This window comes from Elephantulus edwardii, unplaced genomic scaffold, assembly GCF_000299155.1.
Source record: "Elephantulus edwardii isolate Elephantulus edwardi_28Jun2011 unplaced genomic scaffold, EleEdw1.0 scaffold00417, whole genome shotgun sequence".
In the NCBI taxonomy this organism is placed as follows: Eukaryota; Metazoa; Chordata; class Mammalia; order Macroscelidea; family Macroscelididae; genus Elephantulus; species Elephantulus edwardii.
The window spans coordinates 729,910-756,873 of NW_006400167.1; the positions used below are offsets into that span (position 1 = coordinate 729,910).

At 39.8% G+C, this 26,964-nt stretch overlaps 1 protein-coding gene across 1 annotated transcript in view; it reads right to left on the reverse strand.

Annotated features, from left to right (window-relative positions):
* The window catches only part of APMAP (adipocyte plasma membrane associated protein), a 100,280-nt gene that overhangs the window by 3,967 nt on the left and 69,349 nt on the right, over nt 1–26,964 (reverse strand). The window contains exons 4-8 of the mRNA XM_006902468.1: nt 23,578–23,670; nt 20,388–20,504; nt 15,052–15,226; nt 12,679–12,813; nt 12,110–12,302 (exon numbers count right to left, since the gene is read on the reverse strand). Coding sequence (XP_006902530.1) covers nt 12,110–12,302; nt 12,679–12,813; nt 15,052–15,226; nt 20,388–20,504; nt 23,578–23,670 — 713 coding nt within the window. The remainder of the gene's footprint in view (nt 1–12,109; nt 12,303–12,678; nt 12,814–15,051; nt 15,227–20,387; nt 20,505–23,577; nt 23,671–26,964) is intronic.

A 26,964-nucleotide genomic window follows, 5' to 3' on the forward strand; every position in this document is an offset into this window, starting at 1 on the left:
TGAATGTCAGAAGAGACTATGAATATTGCACTAGAGCACCAAAAAGGAAAAGCAAATGGAAGAAATAAAGAAGTTAAGGAGGTGAATAAAATATTTCCAAGAGCAGCACAAGAGGACAAAATATTATAATGAAACGTGCAAAGACCTGGAGTCAGAAAATCAAAAGGGCCAAGGTTATTCAGCATTTCTTAAGCTAAAAGAACTAAAGAACTAAAATTGAAGCTAAAATCAACTAAAGAACTAAATTCAAGCTGCGAGTTGCAATGTTTAAGGATGCTATGGGCAGAATATAGAATGATTCAAGAAGCATTAAAAGGAAGTAGTATAGAGAGTAACTGTACCAAAAAGAACTGGCTGACACAGAATTTCAAGAAACAACATATGCAGTGGTGATGAAGGAGGAAGTTCAGGCTGCTCTGAAGGACTTTGCACAAAATAAAGACCCAGGAATTGATGGAATACCAAATGACATAATTCAACAAACAGATATTGTCCTGCTTACCAGGTTGTGCTAAGAAATATGGAGGACAACTACCTGGCAAACTGACAGGAAGAGATTCATATTTATTTCTATTCCAAAAAAAAGATGACCCCAAAGAGTATAGAAATTACCAAACAATATCACTAATACCACACACAAGGAAGATCCTGTTCAAGATTATCCAAAAATGACCGGAACAGTATATCGACAGAGAACTATGAGCTGGGTTTAGAAGAGGCACTAAAGACATTACTCCCAATGTCAGATGGATCTTGGCAGAAAGCAAAGAGTACCAGAGGAATGTCTGTGTTTCGTTGACTATGCAAAGGCATTTGACTGTGCTTATGTGAAACTCATACTTGGATCAGGAAGCAGACCTCAGAACAGAGCAAGGAAACACTGCATGGTTCCAACTCAGGACAGAAGTGTGTCAGGGATATATGCTGTCTCCATAGCTTTTCAATCTATATGCAGAACGAATCATATGGAAACTGGGCTTTAGGAGGAGGAATGTGGCATCAAGATTGGAGGAAGACTCTTAAACAACCTGTGCTATGCAGATGATACAACCTTGCTTGTTGAAACTAAGGAGGACATCAAATGCTTGCTGCCAAAGGTCAGGGAATATATTCTTCAATATGGATTGAAGCTAAACATTAAGAAGACAAAGTATTTCACCACTGGGTCAACCGGCAATACCATAATGAATGGAGAGGAGATTGAGATTGTTAACAATTTCAGCTTGCTCAGCTCTACAATCAACACTCTTGGTACCAGCAGTCAGGATATCAAAAGACAAATAGCACTGGGGAAGTTTGCTTTCAGGGATCTCTCCAGAGTGCTGAGGAGCAATGACGTCAGTCTAGAGACTACGATGTGCCTGATCCAGGCCACAGTCTTCGCAATTACTTGCTATATATGCATCAGAGAAATGGACAATGATTAAGGATGACAGAAGAAGAATCGATGCCTTTGAGTTGTAGTGCTAGAGAAAAGTCTTGAACATACCATGAACCACCAAGAAGATAAATAAGTCTGTCTTGGAGAGGGCAAAACCAAGTTTCTCCCTGGAGGCTAAGATTTTGAAGCCCCACATCACATACTTTGGGCGTGTAGCCAGGAGTGACTGTTCCTTGGGGAAGGACATCACGCTTAGAAGGGTGAAGAGACAGCATAGGAGAGAAAGACCTCGGATGAAATGGATTGATACAGTAACTGAGGCAATAGGGGTAGGTATGCTGGAGCCAGTGAGACTGGCTCAGGACAGGACAGGCTTCAGAGTTACTGTACATAAGGTTGCTATGAGTCGCAGGGGACTCAATGGCACAAAATAACAATACCTGGGGAAAGACATACCATAAGTCCACATGTAGGATGATCTTGACCTACCAGAATGCCAGGTCAACACCAGGACAACCTAATTGGAATAAACAGTGAGTCTTGTAATCTGAAGTATTGCAAATAAGTAAGATACAGGTGGTAGACATTTGAGAATAGGTCATGTTCAAAGAAAGAGAAAATCCTGGATAGGCTAAATCCAATGAGGTCCTTGACGTACAGCACACAAATGCACTTAGTGCAAACCACACCATGTTTAAGGAATCCAAAGATATGTGGGTAACACAGAGCTACTTAAAGGAGTCCTTGAAGCACAGAGCACAAATGCACTTAGTGCTAACCACACCATGTTCAAGATTTTGGTTCTGTGGGTAACACAGAGCTATTGAAAAGAGTTTTTAAACTTTGCTGTTTTGAGAATATCATAGTAAAACATACCAACTCAATAGCTTTTTCGTGTACAATTCAGTGAAAATTATTACTTTCAAGGTGTGTTGTTGTTACGGTCTATCAAGTCATAGCGACTCTACATACAATAGCCCTGAAACCTGCTCTATCCTGTGCCAACTTTACTGTCTCTGACACACCTACCATCATTATCCCAGTCACTGAGTGGATCCATCTCATTTATGGTTTCCCTCTCTTTCTCTGTCTCTCCATGCTTCCAAGCATGGTATCTCTGAGAACTGGTCCTTCCTTGCAACATGCCCAAAGTACATCAAACAAAGCTTCAGAATTCTTGCCTCCAAGGAGCAGCCTGGTTTGACTCTCTTTAGGGCAAACTTGCTTGTTCTCCGGGCAGTCCATGGTATGTTTAACACTCTTCTCCAGCACCACAGCTCAAAAGCACCAATTCTCTATCATCCTTTATCATTGACTGTCCAGCTCTCTGATGCATAGTTAGCAATTGTGAAGACTATGGCCTGGATCAGGTGCACCTTAGTCTCCAGACTGACATCGTTGCTCTTCAGTACTCTGGAGAGGTCCCTGACAGCCGACCTTCCCAATGCAACTCATCTCTTTGATTTTTTGGCTGCTGGTATCAAGAGCGCTGATTGTGGAGCCAAGGAAACTAAAGCTGTTAACAATTTCAATCTCTTCACTATCTATCATAATGCTGTCAATCAGCCCAATGGTGAGAATCTTTCTTTTCTTAATGTTGAGCTTCAATTCATATTGAAGGCTGCAGTCCTTGACCTTCTGCAGCAAGGGCTTCAGGTCCTCCTCCATTTCAACAAGCAGTGATGTGTCATCTGCATAGCACAGGTTGTTAAGTCTTCCTCCAATCCTGATGCCACATTCCTCCTCATACAGCCCAGCCTCCCAGATGATCTGTTCTGCACATAGATTCAAAAGGTATGGCAACAGGATACATCCCTGGTGTACACCCTTCCCAATTTTAAACCATGCAGTGTTTCTTTGCTCTGTTCTGACCACAGCCTTCTGGTCTAAGTATAAGTCTCACATAAGCACAATCAAATGTTCTGGGATTCCCATTCTTCCCAGAGTCAGCCAACACCTTTGCATAGTCAATGAAACACAGATAGACATTCCTCTGGTACTCTCTGCTTTCAGCCAAGATCCATCAAACATTAGCTATAATATCCCCAGTACCACAGCCTTTTCTAAACCCAGCCTACACATATGGCAGTTCAAGTTGTGTGGTTCCAAAACCTCTGGAATCCTAAGAATTTTAAAATCCATTCTATATTTCTGGATTTTGATTAGGATACATTATGCAATTTTTGGTCAAAACACTCTGTAATGGCAGCCAGGTGTCAGTTCTAGACTCACAAAGAAGGTAATTAACCCCACATTCCATACCCTCCTTTATCCCTCCAGTTTCTTCCTTTGTTGCTCTTGGTAAATAGGGACCAACTGTCTAGCCACTTGTAAGCTTTTAAGATGATTCACAGTCAATTCAAACTTATTCTCGAGTCAGAACTAACTTTGAAAGAGTATGACTTCCTGACTGTCAACTCAGAATATCTGACCTTCGGCAGATTTTTGGAAAGCTGTAAAGCATGTGCAAGGGGATTGCCAATCTTTTTCCCTCAGAGCCCCAGGTGGATTTAAACTACCAGAAAAGTGGAAAATAAAAATGGTTGGAGACAATATGGAGAAACTGGGAAATTAAAATACTGTTGGTAGAAATGCAAAATGGGACAGACATTATAGAAAACAGTCTGTAGGTTTCTCATAAACGGGAAGCAAAGCTGCCTCAAGAAAATCACTTTGACTCCTGGGTTCTAGTGATCTAATAGAAATGATGTGGACTGATGAAGCACACTTATGTTCATCACAGAACTAGTCACACTTGGGGAAAAAATGGAAACAGTACCTTTAATAGCTATTGTTGATATTGCTGTTTGCTGTTGCACTGGAACCAACCTATAGCGGCCCTTACAGCAGATTCTGAGAGGCAATAAATTGCACAAGAGGAGACTGCCTATTCTTCTCTCACAAAGTCCCTCGTAGATTTGAACCATGTGTCTTAGGGATTGCCATACAACTTTCTACCACTAGGCCATCAGAGCTCCCTAGAGCCATCAACAGAGGAAAGTAAAATGTGGTACATATATGCACAATGACAATACATCACAGAAGTGATTTGTGGCCTAAGCCATCATATCAAGGGGTGGCTACGGGAGGGAGGTGTTGGACCAGGTAAGTGGGAGTACAAGGAATTCTGATGTAGTAAGGAAAGGGAAGGGAAAGGTCATATGCTTTGGTGGGGTGGGGTGGGGGGGGGTGGGGGGGGGGGGTGTACAGGGAGCAATGATTGTACTAGTTATTTCTGTAAGAGAAATGTTTTTCATCTGCTCGTTTTCAGTAAAATGCTTGTCAGATACTGTTCTAAAGCTAAGCATCCAAATTAAGGCAGACTAGGATGAAGGATTGGCCATTCGCTTTCAAAATATATCAGGCTTTTGAAAACCCTATGGACAGTAGAGCACACTTAGAGTAGACTAACAGATATCACAACTGAGGCTGAGCACTCAAATTTGAAAACACAAAGAAGGAACAGTGGTAAGCAGAAACTAATAATTGAAATGTAGAATGTGAGAAGCATGAATGTGGGGAAACTGGACATTGTTAAGAAAGAAATGGAATGCATGAATATTGCTATTTTGGGTATTGGTGAAATGAGATAGACTGGCATGGGACATTTTGAATCAGATGATCATATTGTACTATGCTGGAGATGAAAAGGTGAGGAAAAAACAGGGTTGCTTTCATAGTTAAAAAGGCAGTTTCTAGATCCATCTTGAAATACAATATTTTAAATGGCAGGATAATATCCATATACATACAATGAAGACCCCTCTCATTCAAATTTATGCACCAACAACCAGAGCCAAGGAGAACAGATGATTTCTACCAACTATTGCAGTCAGAAATCAATCGAACATATAACCAAGATGCATTAATAACAATGGGTGACTGGAATGCAAAAGCTAGGAAGCAGAAAAAAGGATTAGAAGTTAGAAAATATGGACTTGGTGACAGAAATGAGGCTGAGGACAGAATGATAGAATTCTGCACACTCCATGGCAAGTATCTTTTATAAGAAACATAAACACAGGTTATACACATGGATTTCACCTGATAGTATGCACAGGAATCAGACTGATTACATCTGTGGAAGGAATCATTGGAGAAGTTCAGTATCAGCTGTGAAAACTAGGTAAGGTGCTGATTATGGAACAGACCATCATTACTCATATGCAAGTTCAACTTAAAGCTACAGAAGGTCAAATCATAACCACGGGAATAAAAATTTAGTCTTGAGTCTGTCTCCCTTCCCCACCCTGCAAAATTTAAAAACCAACTAAGGAACAACTTTGAGGCCCTGAACACAAAGAAGGAGGAAAAGACCAAATGAATGTTAGATGAAACTCTGAATACTGCACTAGAGTGCTGAGAAGCCAAAGTAATCAGGAAGTTAAGGAGCTGAACAGAAAATTTCAAAGGGCTGCACGCGAAGACAAAGTAAAGTATTATAACGAAACACTTGATTGTGCTTATGCAAAATCTATACTTAAAACCTATACTTGGACAAGAAAATACTGCATAGTTCCAAATCATGAAAGGAATGAGTCAGGGATGTATCTTGTCTCCATACCTTTTCAATCTATGTGCAGAACGGATCAATCTGGAAGCTAGGCTTTATGAGGAGGAAAGTGGCATCAGGAGGGAAGACTCATCAACAACCTGTGTTATGAAGATGACACAATGGGTTGCCATATTCAGAAGGTTGAAAGAAAACAACTGCCAGCTAAGGATTAATTGCCAGCAAAGTGGTCCATAAAATATGAAGGAGAAATTAGAAATTAGGCCATCTGCAGAAAAACAGGAACTTAAGGAATTTGTGAAAACAAAACCTACCCGACAAGAAATTCTAAGGGAAGTCTTTCACAAAGAGACACCAAAGCAAAATAGATTGATCATAGTAACCAGAAACAACAGAAAAAGAAACACAGCAAGATGGCAGTGACAAAACATGGCATGTCAATATTACACTTAATGTGAACTGAATAAATAAACTAAGTAAGAGGAAAAAAATAGCAGAGTGGTTAAAAAAAATCCATCAATATGCTGCCTACAAGAGGCAAATACAAGAAACAAGGATCAAGATTAAAGAGTGGAAAAAATGTATTAAGCAAATGATACCCACAAAAAAGCAGGAATGGTAATATTAATCTGTATTAAAATAGACTTCAGCATGAAAAGTACCATAAAAAAGATAAAGGGGGGGTTGGAAGATAAGGAAGGGCATTGTATAATGATTAAAGCCACAACAGACCAAGAATATATAACCTTGGTTAACATCTATACACCAACTTATAGGTAGACCTGCAGAATACATAAAAGAATGGTTAACAGACTTGAAGAAAGAAACAGACAGTACCACAAAAGTGGTAATAAACTTTATTACACTACTCTCACCAAAGTATAGGTCAACATGAAAGAAAACTAACAAAGATGCAGAAGATGTTATGTGTCAAGTTGCTTGCGACTCATAGCGACCCTATGTATAACAGCCCTAAACCCTGCTGTCCTGCACCAATCCCACTGTCTCAGACACACCCACCCCAATTACCCCAGTCACTGAATCAATCCACCTCATAGAAAGTCTTCCTCTCCTGCACTGTTCCTCTACCCTCCCAAGCACGACATCCCTCTTCAAGGATCTATCCCTCCTTGCAACATGTCCAAAGTATGCCAGACAAAGCCTCAGAATCCTTGCCTCCAAGGAGCAGCTTGGTTTAACCCTTTCCTAGATGAATCTGTTCGTTTTCTTAGCGGTCCATGGTACATTCAATACTCTTCTCCAGCACCACAGCTCATAAGCATCATTCTCCTTCTATCATCCCTAGTCATTGTCCAGCTCTCTGATGCATAACAAGTGATTGCAAAGACCATGGCCTGTATCAGGTGCACCTTAGTCTCCAGGGTGACACCATTGCTCTTCAGTACCTGGAGAGGTCTCTAACAACAGACTTTCCCATCACAATACATCTTTTAATTTCCTGGCTAAACTATAAGATTAGCAGATTTGACCTTGTAGATGTATTCAGGGTACTGTGTCAACCAAATCTCAATTTACTTTCTTCTCAAGTGCACATGGTACATATTCAAGAACTGACTACATTATTAGGACACAAAGCAAGCCTCAACAAATTAAAAAGCATTGAAATAATGCAGACAATATGATAGTGTACACAGAAAACCCCAAGGACTCAAAAAAATCCCCAAACCCTCTTAGACCTAGTAGACCAATTTAGTATAGTGGCAGGATATAAGATATTTATATTTAAAATCATTGTGATTCCTCTACAAAGGAGACACACAAAAGGAAACTAAGAAAGCAATGCTATTTACAAGAGCCAACCACAAAGCAAGATACTTGGGAATAAACCTGACTATAGACACAAAAGATCTTTATAAAAAGACCTATAAAATATTACTGCAAGAAACATTAAGAGAGCTAAGTAAATGTAAAAATGTTCTCTGTTCATGGATAGGAAGATTCAGCATAGTGAAAATTACAATCCTACCAAAAGCAACCTGTTCAACACAATTCCAATACAGACACCAAATTCATTTTTCAAAAAGATAGAAAAGGCAATTTGCAAGTTTATTTGGAAAGAAAAAAGACCCTGAATTACCAAAGCACTTCTGAAAAACAAGAACAAAGAGGGAAGCACAGCACTCTCTGATCTAAAAACCTACTGCACAGAAGTAGTAACTAAAACAGCATGGAAAAATGACAGATAAATTAATGGAACAGAAATGAGAACTCAGAAATGGAGAACCCAGAAATTACCCCATTTACCTATGTTCAGCTGGTATTCAAAAAAGGGAAAAAAATCTATCAAATGGGGAAATGACAGCCTCTTCACCACAGCATGCACATCTCACACCATACACAACAATCAATTCCAGGTAGATAAGAGACCAAGGAGTAAAGCCCCAACCATAAAAAAACATAAGACAAAATGGGACCAAACTTAGAAGGCCTAGCCTATGATATAAAGAGGCTGGCACATATAGCCAGAAATGCACAACTACAAGAAAGAACATTGATGAATGAGACCTTCTAAAGTTCCTGTGTGCATCAAAAACTTTTTCCAATAGAGTAAAAAGAAAATTTAATGACTGGGAAAAAACATTTGGCAATGCTGAAACTGAGGACCTGAAGCGCTTGCTGCAGAAGGTCAAGGACTACAGCCTTCAATATGGACTGAAGCTCAACAAAGATTCTCACCAGTGGGCCAATTGGCAGCATCATGATGGATGGTGAAGAGACTGAGATTGTGAACAGCTTTAGTTCGCTTGGCTCCACAATCAACACTCTTGGCACCAGCAGCCAGGAAATTAAAAGATATATTGTGTTGGGAAAGTCTGCTGTCAGAGACCTCTCAAAAGTACTGAAGAGCAACAATGTCACTCTGAAGACTAAGGTAAACTTGATACAGGCCATGGTCTTTGCAATCACTTGCAATGCATCAGAGGGCTGGACAATGCGTAAGGATGATGGAAGAATTAATGCCATTGAGCTGTGGTCTTAGAGAAGAGTGTTGAATATACCATCGAATGCTAAGAGATGTATAGATTCACCCTGGAAAGGGTTAAACCAGGCTGCTCCTTGGAGGCAAGGATTCTGAAGCTTTGTCTGGCATACTCGGTACATGTTGCAAGGAGGTACCAGTCCTTGGAGAGAGATGTCATGCTTGGGAAGGTGGAGGGATAGCACAGGAAAGGAAGACTTGCGACTTGGGTAATGGGGGTAGTTGTGTCAGAGACAATAAGACTGGCATAGGATAGAGCAGGGTTTAGAGCTGTTGTACATAGAGTCATTATGAGCTGCAGGCAATTCGACGGCACATAACAAAAACAACAATGCCATCTCAGACAAGGGTCTCATAATGCAAGTTTTCAGAATCCTACAGGGCTTCCATAAGAAAACGACTGACAGCCCAATCACAAAATGGGCAAAAGACATGGAAAGACTTTTCCAAAAGCAAGGCATTCAGATGGCCAACAGACGCATGAAGAGATGCTTAAAATCACTGCCAACTAGAGAAACTCAAATCAAAACCACAATAAGATGCCATCTCACCCAAGTAGCAGTAGCAAAATTTAACAAGACAGCAAGCAAGCAATGAACTCCCATGAACTGCTGCTGGGATTATAAAATGGTCCAACCAGTCTGGAAGGCAGTTTGGTGTTTCCTTAAAAGGCTGAACATAGAAATTTCATACACCCAGCTATTCCATTGCTAGGAATATGCACTAAGGCAATTACAACTGAGACACAAATGGAGATTTGTATACTGATGCTCACAGTAGTGTTATTTACAATTCCAAGAAAATGGAAATAGTCCTAATGTTCATTAGGAAATGAACAGACTGAGAAACTGTGGTACAAACACATGATGGAATAGTATGTAGCACTCAGGAGCAATGATTTTGAAAAACCCTATATATAACATGGCAAAGGCTGAGAGTATTATGGTGAGTGAACTAAGGATATTTATCATAAGGATAAATACTGAGTAAGACCATTATTGTATAAATAGGATGAGTGTAACAGTTCAAAGGGGGAGGAGAGGAAAGAGAAGAAGGCTGAGAGTGGGGTGGGGTAGGATATCTCAGGACTGCAGAGTTTGGTGGGCAAAGTGAGGGGGTCAAGGAATTAGGAAAGATCAGGTGGGCACCTGAAAAGGTGAAGAGGTAGAATACTAGGCTACAAGACCACTCACAAACCTACATGCTCAGGAGCGCTGAGACATAGTTGCGGTTGCTGTTGTTGTTATGTGCCATCGAGTCACTTGCGACTCATAGCGACCCTATGTACAACAGCCCTAAAGCCTGCTCTATCCAGTGCCAATTGCACTGCCTCTGACACACCCATCCTGATTACCCCAGTCACTGAATCAATCCACCTCAGAGGGTCTTCCCCTCTTCCACCGTCCCTCCAACCTCCCAATCATGATGCCCCTCTCCAAGGACCTGTCCCTCCTTATAACATGTCCAAAGTATGTCAGACAAAGTTCCAGAATCCTTGCCTCCAAGGAGCAGTCTGGTTTAACTCTCTCAAGGATGAATCTGTTTGTTTTCTTGGCAGTCCATGGTACATTCAATACTCTTCTCCAGCACCACAGCTCAAAGGCATCAATTCTTCTATCCTTCCCAGTCACTGTCCAACTCTCTGATGCATAACAAGTGATTGCAAAGACCATAGCCTGTATCAGATGCACCTTAGTCTCCAGAGTGACATCATTGCTCTTCAGTACCCTGGAGAGGTCCCTAACAGCAGACTTTCCCATCGCAATACATTTTTTTATTTCCTGGCAACTGGTACCAAAAGTGTTGACCGTGGAGCCAAGCAGATTAAAGTTGTTAACAATCTCAATCTCTTCACCGTCTATCCTGATGCTGCCAATTGGTCCAGTGGTGAGAATCTTTGTTTTCTTGACATTGAGCCTCAATCCATACTGAAGACTGCAGTCCTTGACCCTCTGCAGCAATAGATGGTATACCAATTGACATATTTCAGCTAACAGATGCTGCTCTGGACGTGCTCACCAAGTTCTGCCAAGAAATCTGAAGAACAACCCGTTGGCCAACTGACTGGAAGACATCTGTATTTGTTCCCATTCCAAAGAAGGGTCACCCAACAGAGTGTGGAAACTATAGAACAATAGCATTGATTTCACATGCAAGCAAGATTCTACTGAAGATTATCCAAAAACCACTGGAACAGCACATCAGCAGAGAACTGCCAGAAGTCCAGGCTAGGCTTAGAAGGGGTCATGGTACTAGGGATATTGTAGCTGATGTTAGTTTGATGGATCTTGGCTGAAAGCAGAGAATACCAGAAGAATGTCTATCTGTGTTTCATTGATTATGCAAAGGCATTTGACTGTGTGGATCATAACAAACTGTGGCTGACTCTTGAGAAGAATGGGAATCCCAGAAAACTTGACCGCGCTAATGCGAAACCTATACTTGGACCAAGAGGCAGTCATCAGAACAGAGCAGGGTAACACCACATGGTTCAAAATTGGGAATGGTATACGCCAGGGATGTGTCCTATCTCCATACCTTTTCAACCTGTATGCAGAGTAGATTATCCGAAAGGCTGGGCTCTATGAGGAGAACTGTGGCGTCAGGATTGGTGGAAGATCTGTTAACAACCTGCATTATGCAGATGACACAACTCTGCTTGCTGAAACTGAGGAGGACCTGAAATGCTTGCTGCAGGGGGTCAAGGGCTGAGAGGTAGTAGAGGTAACAAATTATGATTAATTTTATAAAACACAATTATAGAATGACTGTATGAAACACAATGTGAATAGAAGAAAGCATGAAACAACATACAGAAAAAATGAAAAACAATGTATACCAATTTTTTATACAAACCAATATAAAATAAAAGTAATTTTCAATAAAAGAAAAAAAGAGGGGCAAAGAGTCAACACTCATTTTAAAACACAGAAGAGAAGGTAGGGGAGGTAAGCAGGGACATTAGGTGAATGGAAGTAAAACTAGAATAGACATGACAAAAATGTTGATAGAATGTGAAGAATTTAACCTATGTCATTGATAATTATGTCTAGAAACTGAATTCAGAGTAAGTTTCACTATACAAATTTTAACTGATAAATAAAAGGGAAAAATCACAGTACAAGCAGAACTATAATACTTTAGGGCTATCAATATCAAGCAATAATATTTATATATATTTTCTTTTCTTATTGGAATTACAGTTTCTCATTACCTTAAAAATTACTTTCTTAATCCAGGGTCTCTCTGATAAGAAATCCAACATGGAAAAGCCAGGGTTAGAGCGGATTGTTGACATGCCAACCCAGTATCCTCCAGAGCTGCTGGGTCGGATATTGTCTGGAAATCCAGGAAGGTTCTCTGAGAAGATATCTGCCCCTCCTTTCATCAGTCCAGACACGTAGAATCTGAAAAATTCACCCAAGTTTGTATTAAGCCACAGCCCTCCAACTTAAGGAAAGTTTAGCCAAGGATGAGGCTCGTGTTAATCCAGATAAAGCTTAGGAAGGCACTGCTTGTCTGAAGAGGCCCTCCTAAAATAAATGCCTAGCTAGATCAGAGAAGGCCCTGGGCTGCAGTAGAAGTAGAATATTAGCTCCAAGTCCACACACAGACCTCCATGCTCAGGAGAGCGGAGAGGTAGCAGAGGGAACAAATGCCCCTGGAGACCCTTCCTGCCCAAGACAGAGGGTGTCCACTCCGCCTTGACTCTGTCAGTCAGTATTTTCATCTCCCCAAGGCAGAAACACCTCTGCAAGCTAATTCCGCCACCAGCACACATACCTTCTGATCCTTGCCATTGTCGTTTCTGCCACTAGGACAAAGTCCTCTGCTGGAGAAAGCTGTATTCCATTAGGGAATCTCAACTGTTCCATCAAGACTTTCACTTCCTTAGTTTCAGTATCAAACTCTAGTAGGCTGGGGAGAGATGGAAGCAAGAGAGTCACTACTGTGAAAACCCCATAGCTTCCGACTAGTCTGGGACATTGCTTCCAAGTTATACTCGCTTGCTGGAGGTTGATTGCTGAAGTCCTCTCCTATCCAAGGCAGACCCCAGAACCCTATACCTCTCACTGGTCTGAGGATTTGGTTATGCATCAGAGCAGGCCAAGCATGGATCTAGCCCCTAAAGATAAGCCCTAAAGTGAGTCAATCTGAAACTAGCCTTCTTATACAGTCTTCTTAGACTACCAAGAATCACAGCTCCTTGGACTGGCTAGTAGCCAGGCCACTTCTAAAACACTAAAAGGAGAGGCACACTCAGCCCACCATGTGGCTCCTGAGAATGACACACATAATGCAGCAATTTTAATGTGCTCATCTCTCCACCTTTTGCCCCTTAGACCATGTGTACCTTTCAAGTTCTGAGATAGGTTACATAGATCTGCTTGTAGTGAGTCTGACATTCATGTCTGCAGTGACTGAAGTCAGTGTGGCATGAAGACAAAGAACTTCAGATGCAGCACTGGAGAAGTACTGCAGAGTGAATGCTAGTATCTCACAGCAGGCAAAGCTTTATACATAGATACAAATAGTGACAAGTGGTTCCCAAAACCAGCTGTTGTACATCTTTGTTGTTTGTCAAGTGCTATCAAGTGTGATTCAAAGTGACCCTATAAACAGTTGACCCGAACCCTGCCCCAATCCTGTGTCACCCTCAGCATCTCTGACACATTAGACCTCAATGATTAAGTCACCATGTCAATAATCCATCTTGTTGAGTCTTCCTCTCCTTCATTGACACTCCATCTTTCTAAGTATGAGGTCCCTTTCTAAGGAATAGCATCATTTACATCATCATATCTATGCCCAAAGTATGAAAGGCAAAGCTTCGCCATCTTTGCCTCTAAAGAACGCTCTGGCTGCATCTTTTCCAAGACATGTTTGTTCTTTTGGTAGTCCATGGAATATTCATTACTTTTCTCCAGCACCACAACTCAAAGGCATCAATAATTCTTCAGTCATCCTTATTTCCTGTCCAGCTCTCTGATGCAGCGTAGTGACTGAGAAGACCACAGCTTGAATTAGTTTTCAAACTGATATCACTGCTCTTCAGCATTCTAGAGAGGTCTCTGACAGTGAACTTGCCCAATGCAGTATGTCTCCAGATTTCCTGACTTTTGGTACCAAGGGTGCTGATTGTTCAATAAAACAAGATGAATTCATTGACAAGTTTAAGACTTTCTCCATCTATCATAATGTTGACTATTGGTCCCGTAGTGAGGACCTTTGTTTTCTTGACACTGATATGCAATTCATACTGAAGAATGTATGCTAAGCAAGTAATTTGTGAACCTGACTCCATGAAGAAAAAACGTGGCATCAGGATTGGAGGAAGACTAATCAACAACCTGCTTTATGCAGATGACACAACCTTGCTTGCTGAAACTGAGGAGGACCTGAAGCGGTTGCTGCAGAAGATCAAGGACTGAAGCCTTCAGTATAGTAAGTTCCAAATATGGCCTTCCCAAACAACATCTGTCTGTCACCTGTTAGGAAGAAAGCCAACACAGCACACCTGTGCTGTGCTCATCACAGATGAGGCTCCCAGGAAAGAAACCAATACTTATTCTAGTCCATGGGCACACCACACTCTGACAATCTAACTTTTTTACAATTCTATACCCTCTGTCTCTACCTTCATAGGTCTATCTCAAGAATTTAGAACTAGGGTAAAAGTGACAGAAGGCAACCAAGAACTTGAGGATTCTGGCATACTCTAGTCTAGAATGTAAAAAACTGCTTGTTTTTCTTCATCTTAACATTAATTCCCATCCAGTCTCCTGTGAGGCTGCTCCAAGCCTACAAATTTCCCTAGCCAGCCCTTCTTCCTTGACAGACAAAACCTGAATGAAACTGTCAAAACCACATATGCAGAAACGGAACCCTCTAAAATAGGGTGAAATTACAGTGTTGGTTTGAAAACATTTCAAGAAATCGCCATCTTTTTATATAATGAAATATATTTACTACACATTATGTTTTAATTTTAGATATATTCAAAGAGAAAGTGAGGCAGATTTCTTGCGCTACTTCCCGTCATCTGTTTCCAGAAGTGATTATGGTCCTATCTTAAATACTATAGCAATCTCCTAGAAGTGGTAAATTCTGAAGTTAGCCTCCTGTTTAACTGATAGATCTAAAATAAATACTTACCGTCCATCATCCGTTCCCTCCATAATCAAAAGCAGAAAATCTCTTCTTTGCCACTTGCTGCTAGAATCTGTAAAATAAATCTTCCTCCCATCCTGAGTTACTGTGAGATCATTTACAAAGGACATTTTCTTTCCATCAATTGGTGTTTCAGAAGACAAGAGTAGTTTCACTTCACCTGAGTTTTAAAAAGGAAAGAAAAGGAAAACTAAGTCTTGCTTTCATTTTAAGAACTTATTGTCCAATAACTTTGAAATAAATATTAATCAGTATAACTGGCTTTTCTAAAAAAGCAATGATAAGTTTCTCTACATCTACTTGTATCGCCTTTTTAGAATTTTTTTTTAAAAGTATGTGTTATATGATGCATTTGTTTAGATTAATGTTATTAAGGGCAAAATGCTCTTCCTGAGGATGTTGAACTTTTCTTCTATTGAGGACAACTGATTTAAAAAGTTATTAAAATAACTAACTCAGGTAAAAGGCAATTTAGTTCTATGCGTATGCTAGTGAGAAACGAAAAAAAAAATACCCTACTCATGTTATTTTTGCATAAATAATAAGTAGTAATAGCAATTAATCTTAACATTTTCATTAGTTTCTTTTTCAGAAGTAGATTTGCCAGACTCTTTTCCTAGTCTTAGTTTAAAAACTACACTGAATCCTGTTGACCATGAACTGTGGTATTTGAGATCCTAGTTATATAGCGTCTAGTTATTACAGAAAAACAAGTCACTAGAATAATACACCAGTGCAGCCAGAGTGTTCCTTAGAGACAAGAATGGTGAGGCTTTATCTCACACACTTTGGACACTGTTGCTAGGAGAGACTAATCCCTGGAGACAGACATCATGTTTGGAAAGGTGGAGGGATGACAAAGGACAAGAAGACCCTCAACCAGGTAGACTGACATAGTGACTACAGCAACGGGCTGAAATGTGTCAGACAGCGATTGTGATTATGGCAGAGCTCCACAGAGTTGCTATGAGTTGTACTAGACTTGATGGCACTTATTAATAACAATAACAAACAATAATACAAACTGACAAGTGATGGAAATTAACTAATGGAAAATTTATGTACAAGAGCTGAACATGGAATAAAACCATATATACCACATATTCAGAAGACTGAATGAAACTTTAAGTACCATATCACACAAACACTAATAGAGTGATTTAAGATAAACCTGGGAAAGAGCTACTTCCTCAAAGTAGAACAGACCTTAATAATTTGAATGGAGCAAAGCCTCCTGAACCTTCATTTGTTTACACAGCATAACTTAAAAGGAACAGCTATAAACATTAATAATAGGAACTCAGCCTGTACAAAGTATGAATTAAAAAATGTTGAGTTGTCAAAAACAAAATGGAATAAACACTTGAGGATGGACATGCTAGGGCATTAAGTGACCTGAAACGGGTTGGTGCTATCCATTTTGAATCTGACAATCATGGTCAACTACATAAGGAATGGCAAACTGAACAGGAATAAAAGTGACATTTCAAGAGCTATATAAAAAAATACAATACTGTTGGGTAAAATAATTATGATTCAAATTTATATACCAACCACCAATGGTAAATATAAAGAAATTGAAGATTTTTATAAAAGGATATTGTCTGAAATTGGTAAATGCTGTGGTCTGAAATTGATCAAGCATGCAATTAGGAGTCACTGAATATTACTGATATGAATGTGAATGTTGGGAAAACCAAAAAATATAGCCTTGGTGATAAAGCTTAAATATAAGACCAAGAAATTATTTCATGAAAATATTTTTTTAACAGCACAAATGACATGTGATGTTAACTTCATAAGATGATTTACACAGGAGGCATGTCAACCACATCTATGGAAAGATGGAGAAAATAACTATCAGCGAAGGCAATGCCAGGACCAACTGCATAACAGATCATCTATTGTTCATATATACAAATTCAAATGAAAGCTAAAGAAAGTAATTTTTTCACCTTATTCAATTTACATGCTGAATAAATTATGCCAGAAGCTGGAGTATATAAAAAACTTAACATCAAGTTTTGAAGACAACTTACCAGCAAGGTGTTATATACAGATAAAAGAATATTGCTTGCCTTTTGAAAACAATTTGAAACACGTACTGAAGATCAAATGAATATAGCTTTCAGTCTGGAATACTCCTGAATATTTGAAAATCTTTACAACTAGACCAAAGACAATGATTAATGAAGAACTGATGTCTTTGAGGTATGACGCTGGAGAAAAGTACTGAACATAGATACCGTGAACTGCCAAGAGAATAAACAGGTCTGCCCTGGAGAGAGTGAAACCAAGCTGTTCCTTAGAGGCAAGGATATTGACTCTGTTTTACATATTTTGGTCATGTTGCCAGGAGGGACCAGTCCTTGGAGAAGCATATCATGCTTGGAAGGGTGGGGGGATAGAGCTGGAGATAAAGACCCCAGATAAGATGGACTGACTCAGTAACTGGGGAAATGGGGGTGGGTGTATCAGAGACAGTGAAACTCAACTCAAGATAGGACAGGGTTCAGAGATACTGTACATAAGGTCACTTTGAGTCATAGGCAACTCGATGGCACACAACAAGAGACCAATACAGAACACCAAGATAAATGGAGAAAATTTGATCACTACCAAGGATTTCATTCTTCTTGCATCAGTAATCTAAGCCAGTGGAAATAACAGTTAAGAAATGAAATATGTAACTGCACTGGTCAAATGCATCTGGCTTCAAAAAGCCTATTCAAAGCAATGTCTGTGGTGTGCTGGGTCTATTGTTGAAAATGGCTTTCCAAGTTCATTGGCTTTTGACATTCACCACTTGTCTGGGTGGAGACAAGGTATTGGTTAGTCTTGCCATCCTACCAGCTTTCAATTGAGCACATTCAGTTAGAACACAGGAATGTTATTCTCACCAAGAAAGAAGTCCTTTGGAGCCACAAAGATTCCTATAAGAGGTGAACAAAGACCAAGATTAAGATATAGCAGCAGCAGCAGCCGCTGCCGCTGCCACCTTTGTGAGACACAGCTAAGCAGGGACTGCCACCCCCGAGAACAAGTCAGAGCACGAGTCTTTGTTCAAGCTTACAGACTAGAGGCTGCCACCCCACAGAACCAGGGGCCTTTGTTCAAGCTTATTAGAAGAACGGAGAAGAGGGCTCATAATTGGCAAGGTTAAGAGAGCTTCTAAACAAGGACCTAAAGCTGTGAGACTAAGATCAAAGGGCCTGCTTGAATACTTGAGAAGTTGTCCTGACTAAAGAATTATATCCTGTTTCCATTGTGAATTGGAAATCTACTAACTTCCTACTACACCCCATAATTCCAAGTAGAGTCTGAGTTCTGTGTGGCCACTGTAATAGATTATCAGATCCAGCAATAGAGCGGTGAGAGGCCTGGGTCAGATGGTTGGTGTTAGAATTAGCAGCAGGTGGGAAAGCATGGGGAAATTCTGCTCTCCAGGTTTTGTCCAATCGAGGTTGTTAAGGGGGCTGTTCTCTTGTAAAGTTAGTGGAGCTTCCCCGATGCAGTCTGCACTCTTTTTTATACAATGTCCCTTTCAGGACTAAGGTGTGCCTGACCCAAGCTGTGGTATTTACACTTGCTTCAGATACATGTGAAAGTTGGACAATAAAAAAAGAACAGTGACGAACTGAGGTCTTCAAATTGTGTTGAACACAAAACCAGTGACTATTCCATGGACTGAAAGAAGACCTAACAAATGTGTCTTGGAGGAAAGATAGCCAGGATGCAAAAATAAAATGCTATGACTTCATCTTACATGCCAAGAGAAGGACAAGACCCTGGAGAAAGACAGAATGATTGGTAAAGTAAAGGGTTGGTAAAAAAGCAGACCCTCCAGAAAAGGGAATGACACTGTCAATAACTGGCACAAACATGCACAAGCATACACATGACCTATTGGTCACTCTAAGTCAGAGCCAAGCTAATAACAACGCTATTTAACAATAACAACAATAATATTATAACTAGCAAGTTTTAAAAATTAATAAAAGCAAGTATGTACTGAGTGCTAAGATCTGTTCACAAGCCCTAGCAATACAGTGGTTAACAGTTCAGTGGTGATTTGAAAGTTTTACAGTTTGAACCACTAGCTAGATGTGGCAGTCTGTTTCCATAATGATTACAACCTTGGAAACTCAACTGTGAAGTTTTACTCTGTCCTATGTGGTCTGTATGAGTCGGAATTATCTTAACCACAATGGGTTAAGGACTTTCCATGAAATTTCATCTAAAGTCTCTTATGGGGAGAGTACTGAATATTCCATGGACTGCCAAAAGAATAAGTACATATGTCTTGGAGAAGGTGCAGCCAGGGTGTTTTTTAGAGGCAAGTATGGCAAAGCTTCATCTTTCATGCTTCAGATATGTAGCTAGGCAAGGCTATTTCTTAGAAAGGTGGGGGGGCTGGCAAAGGAGAAGACCCCCAACAAGATTATTGACATGGTGACTTCAGCAATTGGCCTGAGTGTGTTGGAGATGATGACACAGAATAGGGTAGGGTTCAGGTTGGCTGTTCATTGGGCCACTATGAGTTCCACTTGAGGGTACCTAACAACAACAACATGAGGCAAGTAGGGTGTTCTGGTAGCCTAGTGATAAGGAGTTACACAGCCAATCCAAATGCAACCAGTTCAAGTCTACCAGCTGCTCCATGGGATAAAGATGGACAATCTTTCCATAAGATTTGCAGTCTCTGAAAACCTGCTGGAGGGTCAGCTATGAGTAGGTAATGATTTGACCTAAAATGAGTGAGAGAGAGCAATGAAGTAACAACTATTACTATGCTTACATCAGGCCAAGAGGCTGCAAACTCTCCATCACAGCAAACAGCAGAGTTGGGAGTCTAAGAAGGGTAATCTGACATGCCTGAGCTCAGTGCTGCTCACTCACAATACCAGACTTTCTTGTAACATAAGTCTCCATCTGATAAGCACCTTGGGCAAATATCACCTTGTCTGAAGGTGATATATTATAGCCAGTTAGGGGAGATAAACTGGAGAAAAGAAAAAATAAAGAGAGAAAGAGACAAAGGGTATGGAGACAGGGGAATATTGAGATAAAGAAAGAAGTAAAGATAGAAGGACAAATCATCATGGGTGGCATATCCTCAAAGTGAGACCATCTGTGATGATAGCTAAAGCACAAAAGCCAGAATAAAACAGCTATGAACAAGCACTGCATGGTACTTGCAATAAGCTACATTTTTAGTCAATGCTCTCATTATTACTGCATTTTAAAGACATTTTATTATATATACACATTCTGTTTAAAAGATTCTGGCTTGGAGAAGATAATAAGATGCTGTCACATACGATTCCAGGGATTTACTTCAAAGAGTCCCTTGTAGGCATCAGCCACAAAAAGGGTTCTGTTGGGTCCTGCCCGGATGCCCAACGGTCTCCCACAAGCAGGCTCATCCTCTAGGGTTTCTAGGAAAACAAAGAGACAAGAATCAACACCTGATCCAAACCTCCAAGTCCACTCCTCAGTGTCCAAATAATTCACTTACACCATACAAATATATATGGTACATATTTTCACAGAATTAAAAGAATTATACCATTAACACTAACTCCCACCTAGTACTTCAACCTCAGAACTTCTGCAACAACCTAGTATTAGAGAGACCGTCCAAAAATCTGGACAAAGTCACAGCAATCCTGCCCAAGAGCAGCATCTGAACACTGAACAACTATTTCAATGGATAAAATTAGGACTCTGGACTGATGCCAGATTGCTCTGTTGGGAATTTTCCCAATAGCATGACTTGACTACTCGGGTCAACAATGAGAATGACAATGACCTTCTCTCTCACCACAAAGGAATGTTGTTGTTAGGTGATACTGAATCAAGTTCAAGTCACAGAAACCCTATGAACAACAGATCGGAATCTTGTTCTATCCTGCTACAACCTCACCATCTCTGACATACTTGAGCCCACTGCTGCAATTCCAAGAATAACTACTGTTTTATCTTTCAGGATCATTCTCCTGCTTCATTAAGAATCTCTTTTTAACCTTGTGGCAATAAATGTTTCTTGTCACGTTTTTACTGCAGGATGTTTCCTGACAAAACATGAAATAGAAAAAAGATGCACACACTTACACACACACATGGTTTTAGTCTTCCTAGTCTTGAAGCTCCACTGAAATCTGTACCAGTGGCACAACACATAAGATCACAGCAATACACAAGCCACCACACAATGATCATCCTTTGTATTGTGTCTGTTTTTATTTATAAAAAAAAGATCTGAAAAGTTGTTAATTAAATATTAACAATTATACATAAGAAGATGCTCAAGTGACTTGCTTTTGTTCTATTTCTCACATTTAAAAAAAAACCAACTTTCTAGCTCTGCAATCATCTCCAGATGAATGGATGAACAAAATGTGGTATATGCACACTATTATTCAATGATGTGAAAAATGAAATTTTGATACATGAAAACATTATACTGAGTAAAGACAGACAGAAACCAAAGGACAAATATTGTATGATTTCACTTATAGGAAATATCTAGACAAGACATGGAAACAATGGTTTATGAGAGTTCACCAGTTGCTGGTTGGTGGTGCTTGTTATTAGATGCCAGTGAGGCAAGTATGACCCAAGCAACCCTATGAACAACTGATCTGAACCCTGCCCTATCTTGTGCCATCTTCATACTTCCTGACACACTCGTGCAGTGTCAATCCATTTGGTTGAGGGTCTTCCTCTCTTTTGATGACCCTCCACTTTTCCACGCATGATGTCCCTCTCCAAAGAATAGTCCCTCTTTAGCAAATATGTCCAAAGTACATGAGACATAATTTTATCATCTTTGCCATCAACAAGTAATCTGGCTGTACTTTCTCCAAGACTTATTTGTTCTTTTGGTAGTCCATAGGGTATGGTATTCAGTACTCTTCTCCAACACTACAACTCAAAGGCATCAATTCTTTTTCTGTAATCTTTATTCATTATCCAGCACTCAGATGCACAGCAAGTGATTGGCAAGACCATGGCTTGAATCAGATGCACCTTAGTCCTCAAAATTATATCACTGCTCATTAATTTGGAGAGGTTACTGACTGCAGATTTTCCCCAGTGCAATACATCTTCTGATTGCTGGTACCAAGAGTTCACTGTCAATCCAAGTAAGATGTAAATGTTGACAACTCAATCCTTTCACATCTATCATGATGATGTTGCCTATCAGTCTAGTGTTAAGAATTTTTGTTTTCTTCACATTAGATGCAATCCATACTGAAGGTTATATTCCTCGATCTTCTGCAACAAGTGCTTCAAATCCTCCTCACTTGCAGCAAACAAAGTTGTGTCATCTGCATAACAAGGCTATTGATGAAACCTCCTCCAATCTTGATGCCACATTCTTCTTCACATATTTCAGCTTCTCGAAGAAGGTCATGGGGTTGAGTGTGAAGGATGGCACAGGACAGGACAGAGTTCAGATCTGTTGTTCATAGGGTCACTGTGGGTCATACTTGATGGTATTTGACACCATCATCATCATCAACAACAACAGTGTTCCTTTGCTCTATTTTCACAATAGTCTCTTGGTCTAGGTCTCACATGAGTACAACTAAGTGCTCTGGAATTCCCATTCTTCTCAATGTTAGCCATAACTTGTTATGACTTACACAAATGCCTTTGACTACTCAACAAAGCACAAATAGGCATTCTTCTGGCATTCTCTACTTCCAGCCAGGATACATCTGACATCAGTAGTGATTATCCCTGGTGCCATATTCACTTCAAAATCCTGCTTGACTTTCTGTCAATTCCCTAAACAATATAGTGTTTTTATAGTTCTTGCTGCTGGGTGGGAGAAAAGAAAGAAAGTAGTACTGCTTAAAGACTATTGCTGAGTTTGCTTAGAGTGATGAAAAACCTACGAAAACAATGGAGATGGCTGCAAAACAAACATAGTGAATGCAATGAATTCCTCCAAATTATACACTTAAAAATGGTAAAAACATTGGTAAAAGATGGTAAAAATAGCATACTTTCTGTTATATATATTTATTTCTACAATAAATGGAAAAAGATGTCTGAGCTTTGACTTTTTAAAACACTAAGATTCATCTACTTTAACTTTTTAAATAACTAAAAGACTGAATTGAATTACACTTCTAATGATACCATTAAAGTCTTCAGAAGCCAATGCAGGAATTGAATTTAAATATACAACTAATGGCAGAGTCAACTTTTTCTATAGTAGCACTGATGACAACACTCAGTAATTTTCCTTAAGTCACCAGAGGAGCGAATACAGTCTGCACTAATGAACAACAAAGCTCCAAGAAATAGCAATCAAGTACCAAGTCTCTGGGTGGCAACAAGCAGCAACCAAAGGGCTAAGACTAGCCATCCAAGCAGCCTAAAACCCAGTCATGCCATATCTTTCCAATGGTCAGAGATTCCTGCAGCGCCAGGGATCACCTAGAAGCTGCTATACAAAAGAAAGAAGGTCAGCCATAAGGCAGGTCAGTGACTTACTGCACGAGCTGTCACCAAATCGGGCAATCGTTTCTACCTCACCATTTTCAAGTTTCACAACTCGTCCATCTGCTGTGCCAGTAAACATGGCATCTGTTTAAAAATGAAAAACATTATAGAGAATTATGCAGGTGGCATACTGTGCCAAAACCATACTACTCTTCTATCAAAGAGGTAGAGGTAGCTTGTTTATTCTTTTGTCTCGAAAGAGGAAAGAGCAATTCTAAAAATGAAGAACGGTGGTCTGGAAAAAAAAATCACTGTTAAGGCCTTATAGCAACAAACCCAAAGGCTAGGAGACTGGTGTGTGGGGTGCAGCCTTAACATAGAGATGTGGTGCAGTAGCACCAGCCCATGATTAAAAGTAGAGGAACTGTCAATACTCCAGAAAAGACAGTTCCCAACCTGCTTGAATGTTCATTTTGGCATCACGTCAGTGTCATGCTGGTTATATTTGGAATACATTTCTTTTCCTCTCATGAGGCTATTATGTCCTTCTATTTCCACCATAACAATATTCAAACAAAGCCACAGCAGCAGGCCAGGGAGAAGGGGTAAGAGTGACAAGGTCAATACAGGAGTCATAATGGGATAGCCCAAGAAACTCATTCACTGAACCAGAAATCACACTGAGAGGACAGCAAATTCCTTCAGCTGGGGAGAGAAAAAGGTTAATGTCAGAGGAAGTGCAATCAGAAGTCAAATTAATAGGGAAGGGAAAAATGCCCTCTCAGAGATGGAAAGAATAGAACCACCGTAGAACTTTCCTCCCGTAAATTCCAGTGTTAATTATGAGTATCTGATTTTTTCAATGAGAAAACAAAACTTACATGGTTTACTAATAAAAATAAAAATTTCTGTGAAACACAATGTATATGAATACATCTGTAGAAGGAATCATTGGAGAAGTTCAATATCAGCAGTAAAAACTAGCCCAGGTGCTGACTGTGCAACAGACCATCAACTTCTCAAATGGAAGTTCAAATTAAATCTAAAGAAGGTTAAATCAAATCCACAGGAATTAAAATTTTATCTTGAGTCTATCACAACTGAATTAAAAAAAAAAACAACTCAAGAACATGTTTGAGGCCTTTAACACTAATGATGAGATGAGACCAGATGATAAAGACCAGGTGAGCTATAGGAGGATATCAAGAGTTCATCCGTGAAGAATGCAAAAGGTTGGGGGGAAAACTGAGAAAAGAGGGGATAAATAATGTACATGGCATTGAAACAGATTAGGGAGATAAGTGTATAAAAGGAATATATGATTAAGTATTATTGGGATGGCAAGAGTCCAGAATAAGAGCTGCATAGTAAAGTAGACTGGTGGGGGTTGGGGGTCGGGGCACTGTACAACAATGAAAGAATTTTTTTATTCCAAAGAGAAAAGCAAACTGGGGGGGGGGAAGGGAAGAAAATGTGCAACAATGAATGAATGGAAATTTAAGTTCTCTATAAACTTTCATTAAAATCTCAATTAAAAAAAAAACAGAAGAAAAGAAGAGGGAAAAAATCTGATGTTAACAGAGAAGGTCTATGGATTTAACATCAATAAATGCACATTTTATTAAAAAAAAGACAGAAGAAGACCAAAATGGATATAAGAAGAGCTCTGAATATTGCACTAGAGTGCAGAGAAGCCAAAACAAAGGGAAGAAATCAAGACATTAAGGTCAGCATGGGAAGACAAAGCAAAACATTAAGAATGAAATGTGCAAAGAGCCGGAGTCCAAAAATCAAAAGGGCCAAACTTGTCGGGCATTTCTGAAGCTGAAGGAATTAAAGAACAAATTCAAGCCTCGAGGTGCGATACTTAAGGATACTACAAGGAGAATAATGAATGATCCAGGAAGTACTCAAAAAAGAGGGAAGGCATACAGAGAATCACTGTATCAAAAAGAATTTGCTAAAACAAAAGAATTTTAACAACATATGACCAAGAGGCAATGGTAATTAAGGAAGAAGTCCAGGCTGCTCTAAAAGACATGACAAAATATAAACTCCCAGGAATTGATGGAATACCAGTTGACATAATTCAACAAACAGATGCTGCCCTGGACGTGCTCACCAGGTTGTGCCAAGAAATCTAGAGGACAATTACCTGGCCAAATGACTGGATGAGATTCATATTTATTTCAATTCCAAAAAAAGGTGACCCGATAAGAGTGTGAAAATTATCGTAGCAAAATCCAACCAAAGATTATCCAGAAACTACTGGAACAGTACACTGACAGAGAACTACCAGAAATATAAGCTGGGTTTAGAAGAGTCCATGGCACTAGAGATATTAACAAATGTCAGATCTTGGCAGAAAGCAATAAGTACCAGAGGGATATCTGGATTTATTGATTATGCAAAGGTATTTGACTATGTGGGTCACAGTAAGTTGTGGTTAACCTTGAGAAGAATGGGAATCCCAGAACATCTTGATCACACTTATGCAAATCCTATACTTGGACCAGGAAGCAGTCCTCAGAACAGAGCAGGAAAACACTGCATGGTTTAAAATGAGGGAAGGATTGTGTCAGATATGTGTCGTACCTCCATACCTTTTCAATCTATATGCACAACAGATCATTTGGGAAGCTGTGCTTTATGAGAAATGTGGCATCAGGATTGGAGGAAGACTCATCAACAACCTATATCATGCAAATGACACAACCCTGCTTGCTGAAACCGAGGTGGACCTGAAGAGCTTGCTGCAGAAGGTCAAGAGCTATAGTCTTCAATATAGACTGAAGCTCAGCATCAAGAAGTCAAGTTTCTCACGACTAGGCCAACTGGCAGCATAATGATAAATGGAGAAGAGATTGAGATTGTTAACAGTTACAGTTTGCTTGGCTCCACAATTAATACTCTCAGAATCAGCAGTCAGGAAATCAAAAGATGAATTACATTAGGTAAGTCTCGCTATGAGTCACAAGCGATTCGACGGCACATAACAACAACAAGTCTGTTGTCAGGGACCCTTCCAGAGTACTGAGAAGCAACAACATCAGTCTAGAGACTATGTACGGTGCACCTGATCTAGGCCATGTTCTTCACAATTACTTGCTATGCATCAGAGAGCTGGATAATGACTAAGGTGAGAGAAGAAGAATTGATGCCTTTGAGTTGTGGTGCTGGAGAAGAGTTTTGAACACACAATGTTACCACCAAGAAAACAAATAGGTTGGTCTTGGAAAGGGTTAACTCATGTTTCTCCTTGGAGGCTAGAATTTTGAAGCTCTGTCCAAACCTCGAGTTGCTATAATCAAAGATGCTTTCGGCAGAATGTTAAATGATCCGGGAAGTATTAAAAGAAGATGGAAGGAATATACTGAGTCACTGTATCGAAAGGAATTGGAAGACACAGAAGAATTTCATGAAACAACATATAAGCAA